Source organism: Xenopus tropicalis, chromosome 1 (assembly GCF_000004195.4).
Source record: "Xenopus tropicalis strain Nigerian chromosome 1, UCB_Xtro_10.0, whole genome shotgun sequence".
NCBI classification, from domain to species: Eukaryota; Metazoa; Chordata; class Amphibia; order Anura; family Pipidae; genus Xenopus; species Xenopus tropicalis.
The window spans coordinates 117309623-117335249 of NC_030677.2; the positions used below are offsets into that span (position 1 = coordinate 117309623).

The following is a 25627-nucleotide window of genomic DNA, read 5'->3' on the forward strand; positions in this document are numbered from 1 at the left end:
TTTTGCTGGAAGGCAAGCATCAGGCACCAGGAGAACTGGAAAACTGGGAAGCAAAATGGAAAATGAGGCTCAATGCTGCAAAGTTATGCACTTTGGTAGAAATAATACAAATGCAAGTTATACACCAAATGGTAGTGTGTTGGGGGTATCGTTAACTGAGAAGGATCTGGGGATTTTTGTAGATAACAAGTTGTCTAATTCCAGGCAGTGTCATTCTGTGGCAACTAAAGCATCCTATTTGATATCAAATAGTGGGAATAGCACTGTCACAATTTAACTATAGCGTGTGTCCCTTGTAATGTCCAGCTGTAATGTATAATTTCAGTGGTGTTACATTTCTTCCCTTAGTCCCTTGCAAAAAAAATTTTGGGATCCCTGTCAGGCAGGAGGGAGCGTGCGGGTCCTTACTGAGCCCCTGCCTTCTCTCCCTGCTGGTGTATTAGTATCATCAAATTACTGTTTAGTTAAATGTATTGGCCAATATTTATTGGGTTCTAACACCCTTAAGGTTATGAGAGTGTTATGTTAGAAGAATGGTTATGTGTTTTTCTATTTTTGATTTTATCTCATCATTTTTTCATTTTTCTTTCCGTTCCATAATGTTTTGCTACAGTAAATGCTATATGTGCATTGCCATCTAGTGGATATTTGCGATTACAACAGGGAAATTTGCAAACACAGGTATTGTTACACATGCACATAATTAAAGAACGTTGTAGCAGTAATAACATCAGCAGGTCTGCCAGGCAAAAGTATATGTTCTAACTGATGTATTCTTTATTTATGTATTTATTTACCTTAACGGTTATATGAAAAATGTTGTTTCTGTACCCAAGATAGGGGAACAACAAAATACATTTGCAGGGGAGTATATGTGCCTTTAAAATATATTTTTAATTACAGGTATGGGATCCGTTATCCAGAATGCTATGGACCCAGGGTTTTCTGGATAAGGGGTCTTTACCAAATTCGGATCTCCTACCTTAAGTCTACTAAAAAAAGTAATTAAACAGTAATTAAACCCAATAGAAATGTTTTGGCTCCAATAAGGATTAATTATTTCTTAGTTGGGATCAAGTACAAGGCACTGTTTTATTATTACAGAGAAAAAGGAAATCATTTTTAAAATTGTGAATTATTTGATTACAATGGAATCTATGGGAGATGGCCTTTCTGTAATTCAGAACTTTCTGGATAATGGGTTTCCGGATAAGGGGTCTGATACCTGTACTAAACCCTATTCTTGTAGTCTTTGTTCTAACTGAGGATTTAAGAGTAGACATCCCATAACAGATATTAAATGATCCTTTGCATCTAACCATTGCTGGGTGCAATAGTAAGCACTTCTGCCTGCAAATGCTGATGCTGGTGCGTTGACCTTTTAAGCGGGAAAAAAGAACACCCCCTATCTGCCTATAATCCCCTCTAATGTACTTGTACAGAGTAATCATGTCCCCTCGCAAGCGCCTCTTTTCCAGAGAAAACAACCCCAACCTCGACAGTCTAACCTCATAGCTTAAATCTTCCATCCCCTTAACCAGTTTAGTTGTACGTCTCTGCACTCTCTTCAACTCATTAATATCCTTCTTAAGGACTGGAGCCCAAAACTGCACTGCATACTCAAGGTGAGGACTTACCAGGGACCTATAAAGAGGCAAAATTATCTTTTCATCCCTTGAGTCAATTCCCTTTTTTATACAAGACAGTATGTTCTCTTAGTGCTTGCATGGTTAACTCCAGGAACTTTGGTTTCCTCCAACACTCCAAAAACATACATACATTATGGGTAAACTTTACTCATATTAATACCATATAAAAACATAACTCCCACAGAAAACTAGATCTGACAAGATCAAGCAATACCAAGCAAATCTGTCACTGTGGCGTAATAAGCAGAGTACAATATGCTAAAAATATATATTTTCCAGTGCAAAATAGCTGAATTAGGCCATTTAATGAATTATTTGCATGTTCAGTGATTAGATATGGCCTCTTATACAACAGTATTTACCTCTAGTAAAGTGTAAATGTATATCAGATGTTGTTTGGAATCTGAATCAACCCCCCTTATATGGGTAAATCATGCCCATTTAGTACACACGAGTGGTAATCTCACATGTATTATACAGTGATATTAGTAAGGTTATGCAGATTAATGAAAATGTAACATTTAGCAAAGTAAAAAGTATCAAAAAAGAATCCAAATTTCATGCTGTCAGACTGAGTTTGCTGTTAAAAGTAATTGTTCACTTTTATGTTTTAGCCTTCATTTTTATTGCTTTTTAATTAGTTACCTTGCAAATGGTGGTCACAATGACCCTGGAAACCAATACACTATTGCTCTGTAGGGCCATAATTTTATTGTTACTTCATATTCCGGCCTCTTGTTCAAACCACTGCCTGATTCCTAGGACAAATTGGACTTTAGCCACTAGGTAGCTGCTGAAATTCCAAACTGGAGAGCAGTGCTGGTCAGCTAGGTGCCCTAAGCAACACGACTCACTTCCACTCACAAGCTCTCTGCATCATGCTAAAAATTAATGTAAAGGTAAGGTGTTAGTATGTTATAGAATGCCCTATTCCTATCAACTTGGTCTTCATATATTTTTAATACTTTTCGGCTTATTTGCCTTCCTTTTCTTCGTCTTTCCAGCTTTCAAATAAGGGTCACTAATCCCAGCAGCCAAAAACTATTGTTCTCTGAGCTTAGACTTTTATTACTATTATTATCTTTTATTTCTTATTTTTCTATTTAGTCTTCTAGCAAACAGATACCTAAAATTCCAACCTGGACTACTGCTGAACAAAAAGCTAATAACTGATAAAACAGCAAAAATGTACAATGAAAAACAATTGCAAATTGTCTCATAATAATCATAATTTAATATTTGTAATGCTAAATGTTAATTTAAAGGTGAGCAACGCCTTTAGGGCTGTGGCACACAAGGAGATTCGCCCGCGACAAATCTCCCTTGTTGCGGGTCGACTAATCTCCCCAAAATGCTATCCCACCAGCGAAAATGTCAATCGGCAGTGGGATGGCATACACAGCGCAGTTTCCTCTCAAGGCAACTTCTGCGATTTCGGGGGAAAACGCAGCGCCTCGTATGCCATCCCACCGGCGATTTACATACTCGCAGGTGGGATTGTATTTCGGGGAGATTTGTCGCGGGCGAATAGTCTACCAGTCTGCCACAGCCCTTAAGGACCAAGTAAAGCTGAAATTGCTAATGCTGGTAAGTTTCAAATAGTTTCAGCATGAAGTCGTTGCTTCTAATTTCCAGGAAAAAATTTAAAAAACACTAACGTTACTATAGCAGGTGAGTCACATACTTTTCCATGTCAATTATTTTGTCTTACAATGACAGAGAATATGCAGAAAAGCACAACAAGGGAAAACTTTATAGAGCAGACAGATCAAGGTTAACAGCAGAACATAAATTCAGATACAGAGGCAGTGTATCAAGAGACAGTCCACGCAAGGCACAAAAGGGCAGACAAGAAATTGAATTTGAAAGGCAGAAGATAACCAGGAAGAACAAGAAATATCAGAAAAGCTGGGACTAGTTCAATAATTGAATAAATGAGCAAATCACCAAAGTAGGGACTGGTCCAGAAGTAGAGGAAGAGTGGGACACAGGTTTTGGACTGGTCAGTGCTGAGACTATTTGGGGCATTTATATAATTTGCCTGAAATAAATCAGCATTATATACAACGCATGGCACTGTTCCTTCTTATAAAGAAATATTTACATCTTTGCAGCATCCAGAAAAGGACACAATGCAGCCATTGCATTAAATATTAAGACCTCTTGTAAATTGCATTTCATTATATATTTGTTCTTGTAATTTTCTTTATGTTCCACACTGTGTACATTTTTCCTTTAAAAAAAAAAAAAAAAAAAGGATTGGAATTGAATATTGTTTTATATTTTTTCCTAGGTTATGATCTTTATGTTGTATTCTAGGTAGAGTTTTACTCAAACAGTTATGAGAGAGTTGCAGTCACTTTGGTTTGTCGAGCCAGCATACATCAGGTTGGTCAAAGGTGTAATATGACAGATACATCTGTTAGTGTTATAAAGTGACTCTATTGAGGGAATTGTGCAGATGTCTCCTCCTGGCTCCCGCTCCACATGGTCTCATTTGATGACATGATTGAACCAGACCTCACAGCAGTCCACTAGTCCAACCAGCCAAGAAAGGGTGAGAGGAAAGGGACCTGCCGTTGTCAGCCCATAAGTTGATTTTCTAGGGCCATGGCGTTTGTGAACAGAGTAGGTTTTAAAGTGTAGGCCTTAAACCCAACAGAGATAAAGGACTGACAGTGTACCTGCAAGGGGAACAGATGTTCTTACTGAACTGAGCCAACTTCTTCAACAAAAGAAAGGTCACACACTCCGAAAGGTTATGCAGGACATTAAAGATGCAAAATCATTTCTGGTGCTGGTAATATTCCATAATATACACTTTTTCGATTGTTAACAATGTGTTCATATTTACAGAGCTTGTGTTTATTTACATGTAATAATGTTAAACTTCAAAGGCAGCATCAACATCACACATTATGGATTTTTATTTAGCATGTCTCATTCAGCAGAGCAGAGCACACCAGATAGAGCAGCTGTGGCTCTCTGATCAGTATTAACAGCCTGCCAGATCTGGACTAAACTTCAAAACAGGCCCCATGATTTTAGTACACAGAGGCCCAAAATGTCTCCTTACAGCCCAATAAATAGTGACTGTCTATGGCATCTTACAGCAGCCCTCTGGCATTTGCCAGAACCCACAGTCCTCACTGGTTGCTAAAACTTGTTTTATGAATTATGAGTCAGAATTATCCCTTTACTGCTGTTGAGATCATAGAGGTATTATAATTTCTGCCAGTAATGGCTTACCTGAGTGAGCACAGAAGATAGCAGCTAGTAGCAAAAAAGATACTGTTAGAGACAATATGGTCTCTACAAACCTGACCAACTGCATTAGTGCCACTAGCCTGTCATTCCAGCAGACTAACGCCGCTGTCCATACTGATGACTGCAGGCACAGACAGGCAGCCTTTGGTTTAAGCCTCTGACTGCATGCAGTACCTGCATACTTAGTTAGCCTGATTTCCTGTTTTGCCCCAGTCTGCTCTGCACCTGCTTGATTGTCAGCCTTTAAACTTTCTTCTAACTTGCCTACCACAGATGTCAAACTTTACAGGTCCATAATTGTCAAGCTGAGATCATAATCCTTTATAAATATTGGATTGACATCAGGTTTCCTCTAGTCCAAAGGAGCCGTACCTGATAAAAGGAAGCATAAGAATATCAGAAAAAATGGCCTGGCAATAGTTCAACAGTTCCAAATACTGCATTTGAAACCAATGTATAAAATTTGGGTATTAGGTCCTAATAGCTTGATTTACTATAGTTAGAGCATAATATCTAAAATCTATATTGTTACTAGATGCTGCTGTTGTAATATTAAAAGTCTGCCGGTATCCTGACTGTAGCCACAATGTGTACAACAAGAATACAAATGAGAGCGTGTTGTTTCCCCTAAATGTGTGTGATAAAGCTAGTAAGCATAATACATATCCAGTGATACTACACTGTGCAATGTAAACAGCTGCTCTGCAATATAAAGATAGTTTGTCCAAGATCCATACAGCAAACTGTTAATTCAGACCACTGCAGGTAGATACTTCAAGGTTACCAGCTGGCTGTCTTCTTGGGAATCAATCGTCTGCAATTCTTAGTAATGGCACATATGCTTGTCCAGACTTGGTACGCTGGTTTTATTCTGCTGTATGTATAATATATGCCAATATTGTGGCCTTTTCAAGAGGCTAAGCTGCCAGCAATGTTGCATATTTAAAGGGGAACTGTCACAAAATGAACATTTAATATAAGCATCATCTTATGGAAATAAGAAGCTTTCTATATATAGTCAATGAGAATTCTGTACCTGTTCTGATAGAATAATAAAACATCCAATCATGCAGAGTCAGACTTTGATTGATAGTCAGGTCAATTTGATCTTTTGGCCCTAGAGCCAAATGATTGAATTAGCCCAATATCGCTCACCTTTGAGAGAAGTTTGGGAAAAGATCTGCTCATTTGCGGATCTTTTTGAGGATTGTACCGTGTATGGCCACCTTAAGAATAAACATCCCCATCTACCTCTAGCAGTTCCCACTGACTTTCAGGGAAACTGTGCAAAAGTACAGGTTGGTGTGCCTTTTCAACCTAAATTGCTCAGGGTGTAAAAGTATTCATACGTGCACTTCTATGAGGTTCCAACTGAGGTCACATTTTAGGGGTTCTCCATCTATTTGTGTTCACAAACGTTCCCTTCATTCTAAGTTGGAGCTTTTTCTTAAAAATTTTGGTTTGTATAGGTTCATAACCTAGAGCAAATACTGCTCAATCAACCTTTGGGGCTAAAACATAAACTGATGGAACAATTGAATTATGGTGTCCTAGAGAAAAATTAGTTTAAATGTGTTTTAGTATATATAGTTTTAGTGTTATAGAGAGTAAGGCAGTTGGTACTGACAACCCGACCACATTATATAAAGTGAGATGCAGGGAATAGACACACCACAGGTACATTATATGCAGTGAGATGCAGTGGGTACTGACATCCCCAGACATTATATACAATAAAATTCAGTCTATATTTACAAAACCAGCACATTATATGCAGTGAGATGCAGTGGGTACTGATGGCAGATATTCAGGCCCTCACACTATAACATTGGCACTGATGCACAACATTGGTTTGTTTCCCAGCCATGCAGTCTCGTGAAGGCTCCACCTTAACTAACTGAAAATGAACAAATCAATGACAAAAGTAAGAAAAAACTAGAAACAAAACAAAAACCCATAAAAGCACAATTAGCTTTTTTGTGAGAGGGACTGGAGTAAGGGTTTTAGGGATATTATAGATGCCAGGTGGCAAAAAATAATCTCATTTCAGCTAGTAAGTCAGCCTTTAAAATATATAAAGTATAGTACCGGAAGGACAGGGATAAAATCTGCAGCATATGTTCAGTTTGTAAGGATCTTAGGTAAATGTTACAGCCTACAGATTTTATTAGTCTTCATTTCTGCAATGTCTTTAGTTTGTGATTTCTTCCCAGCCCCACCTGCATCTATGGCTTGATTGGTTAATTTTACTGTCTGTCAGGAGCTGCTCTCTGTTTGGACAAGCCACAATGAGAGAGATCCAATCAGAGTGCAGCCAATTACAACAGAATCAAGAAGCTTTCATTGCTTGCCTCATGTGCCAGTGCAGTTTATATCAGTAACGGACTAATTTTTTAAAGGTGCCAAGCAGGTTTAGCCTCCCCTAGCTTTATTGAAAATCTGACTATGAATGCATGGTGAGGTTGTCTTCGTATCAAGAGGGGCAGGGCAGGGACACAGACTAGAGGACATAGGTGGGTAAGTATGTATGTATGTATGTATAACTTTATTTATAAAGCGCCATAAGGGTACGCAGCGCTGTACAGTCTTACAGAATACAAAATTACACACAGGGAGGACAAGTGATATAATAAATAAATACAATAAATACATATATGTATATATATATAAGTGCCATGTGGTAGGAGACACAGTAGAAAGGAGGTCCCTTCCCCGTAGAGCTTACAATCTAAGTGAAGTACAGTGGATGCTGGGTGTCTGATATGGGATCTGCAACGCTGTTTTTTTTCTATTAAACTGTGCGTGTAGTACTGTGCGAGCCAAAATGTTTTAAATGTAGTAAGTAATCATTTTATTACTTTTTCTATCAGACGGACTTCTCTATGAAATGCCAGAGTGGTTCAAGTCTGGATGAGAAATAGCTCAACAGCTAAAAACAAGGACAACATGACACATGGTTTCCAGAGCCAGCCTTCTTTTAATGAAATTAGAAGGTAAATTTTTGAACAAAACAGGCCATGACATTTTCAATTACACAGAGGCCCAAACAGCCCCCCACGGGCCCAATAAATAGTGACTGTCTGTGGCATCTTACAACAGCCCCTTTGGCACTAGATTAAAGGTGGTTGTTGACCTTTAAATTAACTTTTAATTATATTACAGATTGTCCTATTCTTAGCAGCTTTTCACTTGGTTGTCATAGTTACTTTGTATAGTTTTTAAATGATTAGCCATCTTCTGACTCCTTCCAGCTTTTAAAAACTTTTGCTACAATTTCATTACTTCTTTTTAATTACCTATCTATGCAGGTTTCTCCTATACATTTTCCAGTCTCTCATTCAAACCACAGCCTGGTTGCTAGGGTAAATGGCACTATAGCAACTAGATAGCTATTGACATCCCAAAATGGAGAGTTGCTGAACAAAAAGAAAACAGAAATAATAAAAATAACAATAATAAATGAAGACCAACTGCAGATTGTCTCAGAATATCATTCAAACCACAGCCTGGTTGCTAGGGTAAATGGCACTATAGCAACCAGATAGCTATTGACATCCCAAAATGGAGAGTTGCTGAATAAAAAGAAAACAGAAATAATAATAATAAATGAAGACCAACTGCAGATTGTCTCAGAATATCAGTTTAAACAAAATAAAAAGTAAATTTAAAGGTGAACAACCTATTTAATAACCTCTGTAGTTTGAAGCTTAGGTGAAAGCAACATTACACAATCTATATGTTTTTCAGTGCTGGAAATGTTTTCTTTATTAGCAAATGTTGATAATATTTATTATCAAATGTTTTCTTTATATTTTATCAAAATGTGAGTTTAGAACTTAATACATAAAAACTCACCTATGTTCTCTTCATTCCTATGGGATTTTTACAAGGGTATTTATCAAATGGTGAACTCTAACTTTCACTCTTTTATAAATGAATTAATAGAATGTGGGTGAGTTTTTATGTAAAAAGCTCTAAACCCACATTTTGATAAATCTGCCCCATAGTGTGGATGTCAGAAAAACGAATTAGCTCAAAAACTCTAATACAAGTCATTTCCCATTCCTATATCTGTTTGAGATTTCTATATTTTCTTTTGGTAACCAGTGTTTTTATTTTACTATACAATCTATGTGTTTTCCTGTATCTGTTATAAAGGTTTCCCATTTTTCTTTTTAATTTGAAGGTTGCAGGTGCCTATTTTCGAAAAGCAAGGCCATCCTGTTCTGAGCAATACTACTTCTGACTACCATTACAAATTAACCAAGCCTAAGAATGAAATTGATGAACTAATTGCAAAACACAATGAAGAGGTCTGTGTTACTAAAGTAGTTCATCCAGTTAGCATGCAAATCCAGGAATTTTTATTTATTTAAATAAGTGGCTATTAGTTTTAAGCTTTTTAGTGTTTTTTGTTTTTAATTTATGACCTCAGTATCTATGCTGCCTTATATCTGTAATTTGTACTGACAAGAGTAATGATATCTTAAGGTGTTGTCTTGGGTTATTAAGAAAGATTCAGAGCTGCAGTGTGTTTGTTGGGTGCTCATAATTCATAAATCCTAATGACCAGGTTAGACTTTCTCTGTTAAGATTTTTATTTTTTATTCTGCCGAAGTACAGGTATAGGATCTATTATTCGAAATGTTTGGTACCATGGATATTCCAGATGAGGGGGCTTTCTGTAATTTTGATCGCCATACCTTAAGCCAGCTAAAAATCATTTTAACATTAAATAAATCCAAAAAGATTGTTTCAGCTAAATTAGGATCAAGGACAAGGGTACTGTTTTATTATTAAAGAGAAGTAATTTGTAAAAATTAGAATTGTTTATAATTGGCATTCCCATAATTGTATGGAATTTTCAGATTTTCACCTCTTGCGGACTGTAGCAAGCTCTGTTTCACCCTTTTATAAATATTCCCCATACACTGCACTATGTACCATGCAAGGTGCTATAAAACCCATTCAGGATCCATAGAGATTACAGTTTAATCTATAATTTTAAATCTGACATGATATTATGATATATGCAACCTACAAAATGCAGATAACCACTGCTCTCAATTAGGCCTCATTTTGTCTACTTGGTTCCCATACACCCAAGTTTATATAATACCAAGCATGATGTCCATACCTTTTGCTTCAAACCAACCATTTTTCATCTGGGCCATTGATTACCTATACGTACCAGTGAGGAATATAAAAAAATAATATATATAATATCTATAATATAAAAAAAGATTTTATCACCAAGATTAACCACCTGGTATTCAAAAAGAGGGCTGCTGGCAGTCCCCCCTCTAAATTGTGTTCATACACATAAATGAATCCAGCAACATATTGTGGTGTGTTTTGTGAAAACACTTCTTTTCCTGACCCACCGACATTCATGCACGCCTTAAACCTTTCTGCCTTGTTGTCCCTTACATTTGGAATGCCCTCCCTGATTTCCTCCGAAGAGAATCCTCCCTCAGTCTTTTTAAAACTAAAGTTAAAGACTACCTTTTGGAGCACTCACCCAGCACCTGACCAGGGAACTAGCACTTATATTGTAATGTCACCCACTGTGATCTACAGCACTTATATTTGCCTATTTGTGTCTGTAAGTTACCCTCCCATATAGATTGTAAGCTCTACGGGGCAGGGACCTCCTTCCTCTTGTGTCCTCGACTCTTAACTTATTGCAACTGTATTTATGTTGTATTTATCTGTATTTATTGTTATACTTTGTATTTATCTATTATTATCTTAATAATCCCCTGTTTGTATTAATGTATTCTACTGTACAGCGCTGTGTACATTAGTAGCGCTTTATAAATAAAGATATACATACATATACATACTGTACATACATACATATTTTTTTCAAAAGTATGCACAAATTATTATTTATGCACATTATTTTTTTTTTGCATCCAATGTTCAAGGGAACATTCACATTCACTCAAGAACTATCTTACCGCGAAGTCAATTTTCTCATTGTGTGGCCATCTTTAAAAGCACAAATAGTCTCTAATAGCATGCTGACAGTGAAAATTCAAATTGGTTCAACTAATATAAAGAATTTGTCAACACTAAAGTTTATTAACATTAGTGACTGTTGTTTTGCAATAGTAATGCATCATGAGGTAGAGCAATAATCACACCTTCTGTTTTATTTGTGCTCTTCCAAAAAAAAAAATCTGTATTATGTCTTTAAAATTCATTTTGATCATGTTTACATCAGATTGACTAAAATTTCTTTAGTATTACTATAAAGCAACACAGTTGGTTGTTTAGTTTATTAGACCTTTATACTAGATCAGACTACAACATTTTATGAACAAAATCTGTTCATATGCCAGTCTCTCAACGACCTCAAATTCAATAGTAAACTCTACTGAACTGCCACTTACTGGGTTTACACAAATAGTGATACTGTGTAAACAGGCAGACATTTAAAATATGATAGTACTGTAAGACCAAAGGCTATAACCATACGGGGTTGATTCTTGCCCGAATACAGGCACACAGAGCGGATTTCAGTGATTTCAAGATATAAGAAATCCTTTTTGGAGGCTAAACTGAGTTTAATGAATGTTTAAATGATTTTTTCGTAGACTTAAGATATTAAGATCCAAAATATGGAAATATCACCCCAGGTCCCAAGCAATCTGGATAACAGGTCCCATACCTGTTTGAATGTAGTGGCTTATTCTCACTGCCCTGCATTTCACCTCAGGTTGGCAATCAGTTCCGTGTGGCTGTAGCATTAACGCTTCACGTAAAAGCATTAAACTTGTAATTAAATTTTATGTTGGTTTCTCCTTTTCAGGAAGATTCATTTGTGTAGTTTCAGTAGAGGAAAAAGTATTAGGTTTAGTTGTGAAGGAAGCTAGTCAGCAGAGCGGCTTGACAACAAAACAATCAGAAAATAAATGGATAAATGAAAAGTCTTGTGTATTACTTATAACATAAGGATAATTGTGAAACCCTTGACCAAAGGTGTAACTATAGAGGAAGCAGACCCCGCAGGTGGGACTGGGGGGCCCAGACTGCAGGGTCACTTGCCTCTGTAGCCCCAGTGAAAATATTCACGCTTGCTGCCTGTGTGGGCAGGTGTGCATACATGTGCGAGTGGATGGAGGAGGGGGGAGAAAGGTTGAGTTGAAGTGTGCATAGCCCTGTCCTAAAGATTTTTTTAGGGGGGGCCCAGAGCCCTCTCGTTACGAGATTGTCCTTGATGACATGTTTTGCTCCACAAAGAGCGATCTTGCTTGTGTGACTTCCAGGGAAAAATAAGTATGTGTGATTAAAGCTTATTAGAATTAAGAAGATTTTTTCAGCTGTAAACTAGTTAGAGCATAACCTTTTGGGTTTTTAATTGCAGCTACACGCTTATGAAAATCAGATTGCCAAGATACAGATTAAGGATGGAGAAGCAGTTCAACAAAATTTGAAATATGAGTCAATGGGAGCTGGAAAGCAATACAGAGTTGCCAGAATAGAAGGGGAAGAACAGAAGGCAAATTCTGTACAAATTCAGACTCAGTTCAAAGGTAAAGTACATTTCCATGTGACAAAGCAATAGAAATTTGAGGTAGAAAATTTGGAGATTTGAAATTATCTAGAATACCTGGGACCTGGGTTTTTCTAAGTAAGGGGGCATTAAAAGACAAGGAAAACACTATTCCCTGATGTTTCAAAATGTAAGGTATCCTCCAGTGAATTCAGTCATTACGTTTGTTCCCATGCCTCTACATGTACCATACCTGTACTACAAAATTTCTATTTCACTTATGAAGGAACTTCAGGCGAGGCTTATATTATGCATCTTGATTGCCCAGCACACAAGAAACTGCATGTTTGCTATAATAGCTGCAAATTGAATTGCTTGTCTTTTCTTAAACAGCCCAAGTTGATGAACTGCAACAAAAGATGTTCAGTGTAGAGAATATTTTTCGAACTGCACAGCTTCATTGGCTAGAAAAACAAAAAACCTTTCAAAATGACTTACAAAACAGAGAGAACATTATTCAGAACTGCTTGAAGGAACAGAAGACCCTAATTTCAGAGACTCACAGCCTTAAATATCAACTGCAGGTACATTTTGTATGCTGTTTACAACTTGTCCTCAAGTAAATACATGGGTGGATAGTGTGGATAGATATCAACTGATGCTTACTGATAATATTTTAGTGCACTGTTTTGTTATGCAATGTATCCTGTGGTGTTTAATTAAAAAAATCAAAGAAAAGTCTTTTAAAGGAGAACTAAAGCCAGCGCTGGATTTGTAATCCGGGCACCTCAAGGCCCCCTTTCCGTCACAAACCTCCCACCCCTGATCGCGCTTGCGCAGGGCTTTACACTCGCATACGGAGCAGTGGGGGAAAGTCCACATGGCTCCGTATGGGAGAAAAAGTTCAACATTTTGGTGCGGCGGGGCGGCATGTTGCCCCCAAATTTGTGCTGCCCTAGGCCTGGGCCTTTGTGGCCTTTCCACAAATCTGGGCCTAACTAAAGCTTAACAAATAAGTAGGGTAGAAATGCCACACATATTTTGGGGTTCATTACCAGCCCAAGGCAACCACAGAGATCTGTGCTGCTGTTAGTTACTGAGCTTAGGGACCGCAGTATACTGTATATACAGAATACAAATGTATTAGATAATTTACGATGACCCCTAAGCTTAGATTCTCAACAGCTGCCCAGAGCACACTGAGCATGTGAGAGCCACCAAAACTCCTAACAAAACCCATCTTTAAAGGCATGGATGATTATAGAAATTCTAATCATTATGACATTTGTAGCCATTTTTGTTTTTAGGGTTCAGTTTTCCAATTAATTCTTCCTAATGGGTAAGTAGTGTTTAAAACAACTGTTCACTTCCTTCACATTTTGTACATTTAAAGCAAAGAAAACTTAAAACAAAGCATGATAAAACACAAACCTCATTTCAGAAAGAAAAGATACATGTTCAGGAGATGCAGCAAAAACTGCTGGAAATGGAAACTATATGTTGTAACAACCTGGTGACTTTGAAACATCAGAATAGTGAGCTGGATTATAGTGACCAAAAAGAAGAGAAGCTGCAGACGGAACTTGAAGTAAGCTGTCTGTTGTATATGGTAATATGTTATGAAAAATACATGAAGGCAGTGGTGCCTTTACATAATATAATTTAAGGATAATTTGCACAAAATTTGCTACTTTCAGAAATTCTACCACCATATATATATATGTAGCCCATTTTTGCGGATTCAGTGCTGCTACTGCTATTATTTGGCGCAACAGGAGCCCTGAGCCCCGCTTACTATTGGGTGACAGGTATTTTAATGCTGTTTGGCGTGCCTCCACCCAGGGATGATACTGTGGGATTGTATTCCCCACCCTGGGACTTAATGTGGTACTTTAACCCTTGACTGGGATCCACACAACTCCCAGCACCTTGCCCCTCCCTGGGGTAGTATCTTACCGGCCACTAGGTGATCCTTTAGGTTATGAAAATCCGTACACAGAAGGTTATGTTGAACCAGATGAAGTGCTTTATTTGGGCTGACCTCTCCAGGAGTGTAACACATACAATCAGGGCACCTTCTCCTTTACTCCACTTATAGAGAACGTCTCTCCTATTGGGTCCCATGGTACTCCCACCAGGTGATCCTATCTAGGTGCTCCCCCCGGTACTCTCGCCAAGAGACCCTCTCTAAGGGCTCTCCCCGGTACTCACGCTAGACAGACCCACCACAAGGACTCACGGCTCGGCACCCTCAGATTAGGAATCTCCCATCTAGCGGTGACTGATCCACCTACCTAGACACTTTGGTCCCTTATCTCCAGCAGATGGATTGCTGGGGGGTCTTAACCCCTCTACACTCCTAGAGGGGCAATGTTTGCCCATTCTAGCTATTACTCCCTACATGGCACTCCTAGGGGCTGATTTACTAACCCACGAATCCGACCCGAATTGGAAAAGTTCCGACTTGAAAACGAACATTTTGCGATTTTTTCGTATGTTTTGCGATTTTTTCGGATTCTGTATACGAATTTTTCGTTACCAATACGATTTTTGCGTAAAAACGCGAGTTTTTCGTATCCATTACGAAAGTTGCGTAAAAAGTTGCGCATTTTTCGTAGCGTTAAAACTTACGCGAAAAGTTGCGCATTTTTCGTAGCGTTAAAACTTACGCGAAAAGTTGCGCATTTTTCGTAGCGTTAAAACTTAACGCAACTTTTCACGTAAGTTTTAACGCTACGAAAAATGCGCAACTTTTTACGCAACTTTCGTAATGGATAGGAAAACTTGCGTTTTTACGCAAAAATCGTATTGGTAACGAAAAATTCGTAAAGAATCCGAAAAAATCGCAAAACATACGAAAAAATCGCAAAATACCGATCATTACGAAAAAAACGCAATCAGACTCCATTCGACCCGTTCGTGGGTAAGTAAATCAGCCCCCTAGAGTGTCCTATAACATGAAAACTGCTCACTCAACCTTGATTATATGGAGTACCTCTGTCTAGAGGCAATCCCCACACTAAGGGGCACATTTACTAATCCACGAACGTCCGAAAAGCGTCCGAATGCGTTTTTTTCGTAATGATCGGTATTTTGCGACTTTTTTGTAAATTGTCGCGACTTTTTCGTAGCCATTACGACTTGCTCGTAAATTGTCCCGACTTTTTCGTAGCCATTACGACTTGCGTGAATTGTCGCAACTTTTTCGTAGCCGTCGCGCTGAGTACGAAAGTTTCGAATTCATTCAAGCTTCAGTATCGTGACTTTCCTTGGGCCAGGTTGGAGCTGCAGAGTGCCATTGAGTCCTATGGGAGGCTTCCAAAATCATGCAAAGTCTGAAAGGTTTGCCCGCCGTTTATGAGCGCTCAATACGAAAAAGTCGCAACAATATACGAGCAAGTCGTAACGGCTACAAAAAAGTTGCGACAATTCGCGCAAGTCGTAACGGCTACGAAAAAATCGCAAAAATACGAAAAAGTCGCAAAATGTTAGTTTCCAATCCAATTTTTTTATATTCGGGATTCGGATTTGGGGATTAGTAAATCAGCCCCTAAGACGAACAGAACATGGCTGCACGCCCTTTTATATCCCAGCACCCCATCTAGTGGTTGCTGGTGAGAAATGCAGGGGAAACTCCCTTTTAGCAGAAAAACATCTAGGACCACCTTTAAGTGTCCAATTCCCTAAGGCCACCCTCTAGTGCCTGTCTAAGGAGAACCCATCCTAGGGGCCCCAAATCTTGGGAATCCCTATATATATATATATATCCACAAACACACACATAATAACTACAACTGACATATAACTATTTTTTTAAGGACGCAAATAGAAGAATTAAGAGCTTGGAAGATAATATAGAGGCTGAAAAAGCAGCACATCTAGAATCTAAAATGAATTCTGAAGTTATCAAGGTAACTATCATGTTTTTCTGCCTTTTTATATGTCTTTCTGTGTGTACTATATTCTTTGATCATTTGTTCTTTCCCATAGTACATTTTTGTAGTTCTAATGTAAAGAACATAGTTCAACAGTGAACAACTGCAGCCTATTTGCAACAAAATGAGGGCACAGTTTCAGTAAATTTGCAGAAATTGGTGGTAAGTGCATTACCCCCTTGTGCATGCAATGATGCTGCATTATGGGAAAAAAACATGAGGACTGTCCTTGAAAATTGCGCTTTGCTGGCTGCACTATTGAGCATACATATGCCCTTAAGTGTTCTTGAAAAAAGCTAAAAGGTCACATTTTGTACTTGTGTCTTCTCCAAACTGAATTTGCATCTTCCCCTTGAGGTGATACTCTTTGCACTCTCCGGCCCTTGGTTCTCCCGCGCTATGTAAATAAGAGTTTAAAATGTTAAAGTGCTAAAATATTTCTTCCTCTGCACTTTTCATAACAGTTGCAAATACACAATATTGAAAGATCCCTGGAAGTGGAGAAGGCCAGTCTGGTCCAAACAGTTTCTGATTTAGATGTGATAAGGAATCAGTTCATTAAAGTAGAAGCAGCTTACAATTCAGAAAAAAAGAAGGCAGAAGAGTTTGCTCAAAAGCTCAAACAGTATGTTACTCATTTTCTTTATTTATTTTTTTAAGTGACGCAGTTTATTTTTTTAGTGCATATAAAATGGATTATGAAAGAATTGGACACTAATAAAATTACTCCAGTGTGTTCTAAATCCAACAATATTATGTGCAGGAGCGTGTGTTTTATTAGTGTGTTTTATTGGTTTACTTAATGACTGCTTTTTTCAACTGCTTGTCAGCCTAAAGGTGGGCATACAGGGTCCAATGGCATTAAAACTCCGAGTATATGGGCTGTCGGACCAAGACCCACATCAACTGGCCGATGCGGTCCCCCATCTGATGGGAAAATCAAACCTGCCCAATTGTGATCTGGCCAATTTTAGGCCAGATCACAATTTTCAATAAGACCTAACATAAAATCTTGTCAACCTCCATTGGGGTGCTGAACCAATGTTTTAAAAAAAATCTGAGCTGAAAGTAAATCCTCTCCACATTTTTCTTGTTGACTCTTTTAGGTCGGAACATGATTTCTGTACTTTAGGGAATCAGCTGAAATCAGATTTAGAGCAAGAAAACAGAATGATTGCAAAACTCACTGCAAAGCAAAACTATATAGAGGACAGTTCTGTCACAATGGAGCAGGAGCTTGCTATGGTAGGATCTATACATACTTTTCTTAGTAATTTTACTAAAGACTTTATAAAACACGGCCATTTAAAGGATTTTTATATTATATTTTATAATTACATCTATTCTACTTCTACTAAATTGTGTGTTAATAATACAATATGTCTCACAATACAGGCATTCAAAAGTAAAATTAGATAATCTGATTTATACAAACATATACCCTTATGTTGTGCCATTAAACTACTAATATGTATTGCGAATGAGGTATGTGGCATGTTAAGCTTGTGGCACTTTTTGGTGTTAATGCAAATAAAAGTATTTAAAAGAGGAAAAATTAAAAAAGAAATTAGAAATTGATTATATGAGTAAACTGATTAGATTTTAATCTCTTAGAAAGGAATATATATCACTTTATTGTGTTCTGATGTTTTATTTTGTGGATGCACACATTGGACACTGTGGCTTCTAAAGGGCTCAGTGAAATATTACCCCTTATGTGTTTTATATCACTCTACTCAATAACACTGTAATTATGTGATACATAAGGTTGCATTTGTGCCGTTGTTCTATGCTTGAGTCAGTTACCTAATAAGGGAGGGTAATTTATGGGACACTATAAACTACTGAATATATCTTAAGGTTGTTGCCATTGTATTTATCTACATACCATTAAAGTAAATGTCCATCTTTTTTCAAGGTCTTAACAAAATAGAAAGACTTTTCAAACACTTTTCCCAATACAACTGTTTATAAAAATGCCTGATTCCAGGAATTTGAAGAAGGGGACTTCCCCTCTATATTCAGATGCAGAAATACGGTAGTGGCAGGATAAAAATCTGTATGTTAATAATGCTCCATTGCATAATCACCTATGGGCTTAAGTGGTGGCTGTTTATGGTGCGCCTTATTGAATGTGTAGTGAATGCAAATGACATTGTTTTGTATGACCACCTCTGCCAGCAATCTAGATTTTACTAGTGGATTGGCTGCTATAGTTGGTGGGATACTGTCCTGACTTATGAAAAGCAGGCAATATCAGTTTGCCTTTGTTCTGACTTTTTCATTAATTGGAGGACTAAGCAAGGCAGAGATTTATATAATGTTTGATTATAATCAGTGTTACTCTTGTAAGAGACATATCATAAGTTGCATTACATAGATGGTATATAGATGAGAGTCAGTAACAGTGAAGTAAAATTGTTCTTAGGTTAACCAATAGGATTAGAATTTCACTCAGTTAGGTACTGAACAGCTAGGGAAGACTGATTCTATCAGTGTTGGGTTTGGTACCATTTCTAAGGTAAAACTATGGTACCATTCCTAATTGCTGCTACAAGTAGGAGTGATTAAAACTCTATGGATGACTTAGTCCTAATTAGATGAGAAAAAACTTGTGCATTATACAAGGAATTTCCACTGAGGTCTCTAGTGAAATCTGGAACCAGTGATTTACTTTTCACTATTCACTGTTGCCAGTGGGAAGGCATTTCTGGAAAATGTGTCACTTGTGGTAGTGAGATTTAACCATGGGCAACTTATTTTCCATGGGCCATGGCCCTTAAGAGTAACCATACAAAGGATGCCATTATTTGAATACATTTCATATATCAAGTGCTGCCAGTTTCCATGTAGTAAATGAGTGTTGCTGCCTTATAAAGTAATAAAATGCAACTGATTGAGGTAAAAGAACAGAATTAATTATTAATAAAGCTTTTTTAAGTTTAATTTTTTGTCTTCTCTGTTCAATAGAAAGCACAGCCTAACCTGGAAGCTTCCAAAAAAGACCTGGGTGATCTGCACACAAAATGCACAGATCAAGAATATCAAATAGCTGTTTTGAAGATGGACTTGAAAAATGCACAAAATGGCTGGCAGAATGAGAAACTAAAGGTGTTAGAGTGTGACACAGAAATCCAGAAGCTTGCAAGGGCTTATCAGAATGATACAGAGGTAAAAGATACAAGTATTTGACACAGGCAATTGTTAACTGTTTCTGTATTTTTAGTGACTGCACTATGCAACTTTCTTAAATATCGTAATGTCAAAAACCCTAAGGATACACAGCTTTTAAAGGAAATCTCAACCTAAATACTGATTTTTGCATAATGAAAGAAAAATGTAATGAAAAGTTGCTCAGAATTAGATTACTTTATTTACCAATTTATTAAAACACTGGAGATTTTCAACCCCATTGAAAATTAAAGGGGAACTTCACCCAAACACAACTTGTGCTTTTTGAAAAAAAACTGAATTTCAAGCAACTGTGCAATATATATCAATTAAAAATATGCAGCCTTTTCCTGATTTTTAATGTAATAATATGGTTTGGAACAGTTACCTAGCCTAGCCCCCTGTTCTCCTGCTGATCTGGCTGACTACTTTGAGAATCCAAAAAAAATATCTATTGTGAGTCGACTGTGCGTAACCTCCCTTCACCCTGCATCCTCCAAATCCCACAATTCCCTTTGCACATGATGTCAATAAGGAAAGGAACACCACAGTGCAGTGGATTGTAGGTTATGCAGTTCCTGCATGCTGTCTGTAAGCTGTGGTAACTGTAACATTTTAGTCCCTCCTCCTGCCAGGATTTTAAATGATGCAGAAAGAGAACTGTTTTGCAGTTGGATTTCAGCATATAAAAATGGTATTTGTTCATACATTTTGAAGGAACAGATTACAGTAAGATATATATTAGGGGTTTCTGTGTTGTCTGGGGCTCTTTAACAAATTTTGGTTCAGAAGCCGGAGTATAAATATAAACTTATCACTTTAAAAAAAAAGTTTTGGATGAAGATCACTTTTGCTTTAAAATGGATTGAAAGACTTTTACAAAAATCTCTGTCGCAGTATACAGCATTGGAACAGGTTCCATGAAAGTCATAAATTCTACCAGTTTTAAAAAATTCTAGCTGTTATGAAAAGTGGAAGGATTTTTGGGAATTTTCTCATATTTGTCCTTGAGGTCTTGAATCCCCAGAAGTAATTTCAATAGTGTTCTTTTAATCCGAAAGTGCAGCTTTTTTTAAAGCAGCAACAAAAGTCGTCTAATGCAGGGGTTTTATGGTGGGTGATATCTACTCAGTTCAAGCCTATTATCACATGGGGCACCATGCCTCTTTAGCAAAATCAGCATGGACCTTGCACCTTTGTGGGCTTAAAGTCAGGGAGCCTCTAGTTTACCTTTCTTCAGGAGTCTGCATGTTCACAGGTGCTTTCCTTTGTCAACATTCCATCATTAGAATTTGGTGAAAAGAGTTTTCTTTTGTCTAGTGCCCACCCGGTGGTCACTGCTTTTTGAAAAAAATAAAACAGATTTTTACAAAAAGCTGCATTTTAGGAATTTCATACAGAAGTGTTCCGCATACTGGAAAAAATGCTATATTAAGCTGTACCCACATACTTCCAGACTATCCCGGATGCTTGGGGCATATTTATCAACTACAGCGAGTAATCAGTCCACCAGGGTGAAAATCCACCACAATTTCTTTGGGAGTTTTAAAGGCAAATCTATTATTGGGTAAAAGTCAGAATGCACATTTCGATAAATACACCTAAAAATATCCCCTTGTGGCCTCACCACTAATCCAGCCCTGCATTCTTATATAATTTAACCTGCTTGATGTCAGGGCCACCATAAAAAAACTTTGGGGTGCCATACAAGTTATTTATATGGGGCCCCCATGAACACAGTACCAACACTTTGTTCATGCCCCTTGTGTATGCAATATAAACAGCTGATGTTACTCTATAATAAGCAGTCTATATAAGGCTGATGCCACACGTGGCGTTTTTACGCTGCGTTTTTTGTAATTCTCTCAGCGGCTGAAAAACGCCCGATATCATCATCCATAGAAATAACTTGAAAAGACTCGAGGCAAACCACACAAAGTGTAAATACGCTAGAAAACGCCTTAGCACGGATTTTTCAAGCGTTGGCTGAAATACGCCAGTATTTGCAAAGCAAGCTATTCCTATGTATACACAAAGGTAGCTGCCAGACCTAGCTGAAATACGCGGAGTTTTTTACTATTTTGCACTATTAGCACCATGGAAACTGGATTTGCTACGTCACCAGTTCTAGGCTGAAAAACGCCATATTCAGGGGCTGTGTGGCTTGTGCAGCGTTTTTAGGCTGAGAAAAAACGCAGCGTAAAAACGTCACGTGTGGCATCAGCCTAAGAGTTCCATTGATTAATGAGCTAATAAGTCATTCAGTTTATTGGGGGTCATTGGAGTTTGGCCTAAGTTTAACCCCTTCCCACTTACCTGCCCCTTTTCTGCATAGTCCTTGCTTAAAATTTGAGTTATGTAAGTTTTTGCATAAGTTACATAAAGTTTAGGGGCCCAATTATATTGCTGTGGGGCCCAATAACTAGTCCTTAGTAGTTCATAAAAATAGTAAAATTAATTAATGCGCTAATAATTTTATTATTTGGGGGGGTCAGTGGAGTTTTTATATAAGTTACGTAAGTTTCTTTAAAATTAACGTAAGTTTTAGCATAAATATAGCATATATAAATTGCGTAAGCGTAGGGGCCAAATGATGTTGCTGTGGGGACCAATAACCAGTCATTCCCCTGAAAGTTAATGTGTAGAAGAGGATGATATAATTTAGTAAATAGAACCCAATCTAAAAACCTGATGTTACTCTGTAATAAGCAGTTCATATAAATAGTTAAGATGAAAAATTAATGTGCTAATAACTCAAATAATTTACCTCAACTTTTTAATTTGTTGATGGTCAGTGGAGTTTCCCCCTGCCTGCCCCTGTCAAGCTTCGTTATACATAACTTACACAATTTGTGTAACTAAATCTACTCCCTCTCAGCCCTGATGGTGGCCCTGCTTGATGTAATATCTTACTGACAATGTTTTATATTTATTAAAGTATCAATTGAAGTATTCAGTCATTGCAGACCTGTTAAGCAAAATATTCTACAAACCATGCAAATCTCGACAACAGGATTATGATTTTTTTTATTTGTATCGGAACAAGCCTGTAACAAACTGAACACTCAAATTATTTTTTTTTCTATTTCTAAGGAAAAGTTTACATTCCTGCACAGCTTGTACCAGCGTTTGGTTGCAGGCTGTGGCCTGGCAAAACACCCACAAAGTTTGTTGGATAAATTTTCATGGATGGAGCTTTATACTTTCCTTGAGGAAAATGTTGATCTACTAATCTCAGACCTGAACCAGGCTAATGAAAAGGTAAATAAAACCTTAAACTCACCTATAAGAAACACCTTTTGTACAACATAAATTGCAACCACTAGATTAAATAAAGCACAGAAAATCTCTTAGTTTGACGTGGCCATCCACAAACATCAGGACTATATCAGTTTATAGGGTATAAAATGAAAATTTAAAACTGTGTCTTCCATCTTATTAAGTCAGTACAGACAGTAAACCTTTACAAATCACGGATAGGATAGCTTGTTTTTCCTCAATTAATCATAATTTAAAATGTAGCAAATATGGCACCCTGTGTCTATATGGAGCATTCCTCAACAATTCAAGAGTAAATTCTCATTCACTTATGTAGAAAAATATGTAGCATTGTAATTAGAAAATTCACTGACAGTCAACATTAATATGAGCTGCTGAACACAGTCTGATCTAGAAGTCTCAGTAGGTGTTTATCCAGCCTAGTTTTTAATTTAATATTGCTATCTCTCGGGTGTTAATAAGGTGTCCAGTCTAGAAGGTCTTTGTAAGACCAAGTCTGAGGTTATGAAGGACCTGCAGAAGAGCTATGAAGAATCACTCAAGAAGCTGAGTGAAGAGATAAAAGCACAGGAATTGTATTGGCTAAAACATAGGAGAGATATGGAAGAGCATTACACAAAGCTCCTTCAGAAGGTTCAAGCAAAGGCAAAGGTAAAGAAGCCTCACATTTTCAGACTTTTAGTTCTTTGTACCTGTATTATTGCCATGTTAGTTAGATCAGAGAGATACAAAACTTCAGTAAGTAGTACATTTTTGTTGCAGCCGATTGTGATACATATCTCCCACTGTTTTATTGTTTGTTTGGTTTAAAAAAGTTTCTATTATTTCTTACCATTCTGCCTTAAAATATATTGGGGGAAACTACCTTTTGCTTAAAACCTTGTTTGACTGCAGCAAGACTAAAATGGTGTTCATTTGAACATTATGAAAACATGATATGACTAACCTTGCCAAAAATATGATCTTGACCAAGTCAACCCTATATTTCCAACTTCCCTGTCAGTCCAAATTTAGTACTTGTTGTATCTCCAGCCAGTTCTCATAATCTGAGACAAATAAAATATCTAACATGGGCAAACATACAGTAGTTAAGCTACTTTCTCAAACGAGACAAGGGACTAAACCAGCATTACAGCAGCAAAAACTGCTAAAAAAGGCTGCTAAAATCTTTCTTAAGAAAGGAAAATGGTGCAGTAAAGCTCAGACAAATGAATTAAAATTGGGATATATGAACAAAATCTGATTTAGTGTAAATATGTGATTTTTCTTTTTAGCTGTTAAAACTTGTGATACATAGGGGCTGATTTACTAAGACACGAATTCCGACCGAATTGGAAAAATTCCGATTGGAAAACGAACATTTTGCGACTTTTTCGTATTTTTTGCGATTTTTTCGGCGCCTTTACGACTTTTCGGAAATTATCGCGACTTTTTCGTTACCAATACGATTTGCGCGAAAAAACGCGAGTTTTTTGTAGCCATTCCGAAAGTTGCGATTTTTTCGTAGCGTTAAAACTTGCACGAAAAGTTGCGCTTTTTTCGTAGCGTTAAAATTTAAAAGGCGCGTTTTTCTGCAAAAATCGTATTGGTAACGAAAAAGTCGCGATAATTTTCCGAAAAAATCACAAAATACCGATCATTACGAAAAAAACGCAATCGGACGCATTCGGCCCGTTCGTGAGTAAGTAAATGGGCCCCTTAGACATTTGTAAATGGTCCATAGTTTTGTATTTCTGTACAATATTTTTGTATTGTGCACTGTTTTCCACTGTATATAACATGTAGTTCCTTCATATCTAATAATTCTATTTATATTTGCAGAAATTTCAGAGTATAGCTGAAAAATCCCAGGAAAAAAACAGAAAAAGCTCAGATAACTCATGAAACTGTGCACGTAAAATAAAATCTGATTACCTCTAAAAAGGACTTCAAGTCTATGGCTGGTGCCTTCTGTCCTCTCTATATCAGAACCTGTTTGTTGGCTTCCCAGATTGAGATTTTTTTTTAGCATCAAGTTAGCACCTGTGCTTTTTAAAAGTTAGTCTGTAATAAAATCTGGACCAGTGTATTGCTTTTTCATGTTACCTTATGAAATAGGAAATGTTTTTGTACCCTATATGCACTAGAAATAACTTGATATATAGGTATTGTATACTGTAGGTATTGTTATAGTTGATATTGCAAATAGATATTAGTAATACAGAGACTGCATTGCATCATTTTTACAGCAGGTGCTATTGATGCACTTTATATTCGTATTTATATATGAGGATTTGATAGATCTGGTGGATTGTTCACTGTTTATGTATGAATTAGTTTTCTCCTTGAATTTATTCTGCATTAGTAACTTGATATTATAAGATGTCATTAACAGTTTTAAGTTGCAAGCTATTTTGAGTATAAATTATTCATTTACGGTATTAAAATTAAAATCTATTTCAACTGTTACATTTGGGGAGATTGTTTCCTTCTAATCGTCTCGCGATTTTTAATGCTTTTTTTTTTTTAATTGCTGCATGCTAGTAAAAAAAATACAATTACATTAACAAACAACACTGCTGGATACAAAATAAAATGTAATAAATGCATGAATATCCGTTTTGGACAATGGGCCAGGCTGTTAAGAGGTGTATGCCAATTGTACTGTTTTTGGCAGTCCAGGATAACATCTTCTGCCCAAAGTAAAGTCTGCAACTTTGCTATATTTTCCTTTTGGCCCCTTCTCTTTGTAGATGTCAGTGGTAATGTTAAGTCAGGTCCAGTCATAAAAATGAGTGAAAGCTTAGGTTAAAAATGGTGAGTTAGGGTCAGGTGGAGGTGGTGAA

The 25627-nt window shown here is 37.2% G+C and overlaps 1 protein-coding gene across 3 annotated transcripts; it reads left to right on the plus strand.

The window, feature by feature from the left end:
- Positions 1–7260: 7260 nt before the first annotated feature.
- Positions 7261–25250, plus strand: LOC116406522 (coiled-coil domain-containing protein 171-like). Of its 3 annotated transcripts, none has more exons than XM_031890390.1 (13): positions 7262–7433; positions 7787–7909; positions 9103–9229; positions 12289–12457; positions 12811–13001; positions 13859–14005; positions 16236–16328; positions 16817–16977; positions 17459–17597; positions 19323–19523; positions 22617–22784; positions 23265–23453; positions 24624–25250. In XM_031890390.1, exons 2-13 carry the CDS (start codon positions 7827–7829, stop codon positions 24684–24686), a joined length of 1731 nt encoding a protein of 576 aa, XP_031746250.1. In that variant the 5' UTR covers positions 7262–7433; positions 7787–7826; the 3' UTR covers positions 24687–25250. The 3 variants fall into 3 exon arrangements, with proteins under 3 accessions (XP_031746253.1, XP_031746250.1, XP_031746252.1); XM_031890392.1 differs by having other exon boundaries at positions 7262–7429; XM_031890393.1 differs by lacking the exon at positions 13859–14005 and having other exon boundaries at positions 7261–7433.
- Positions 25251–25627: the final 377 nt, after the last annotated feature.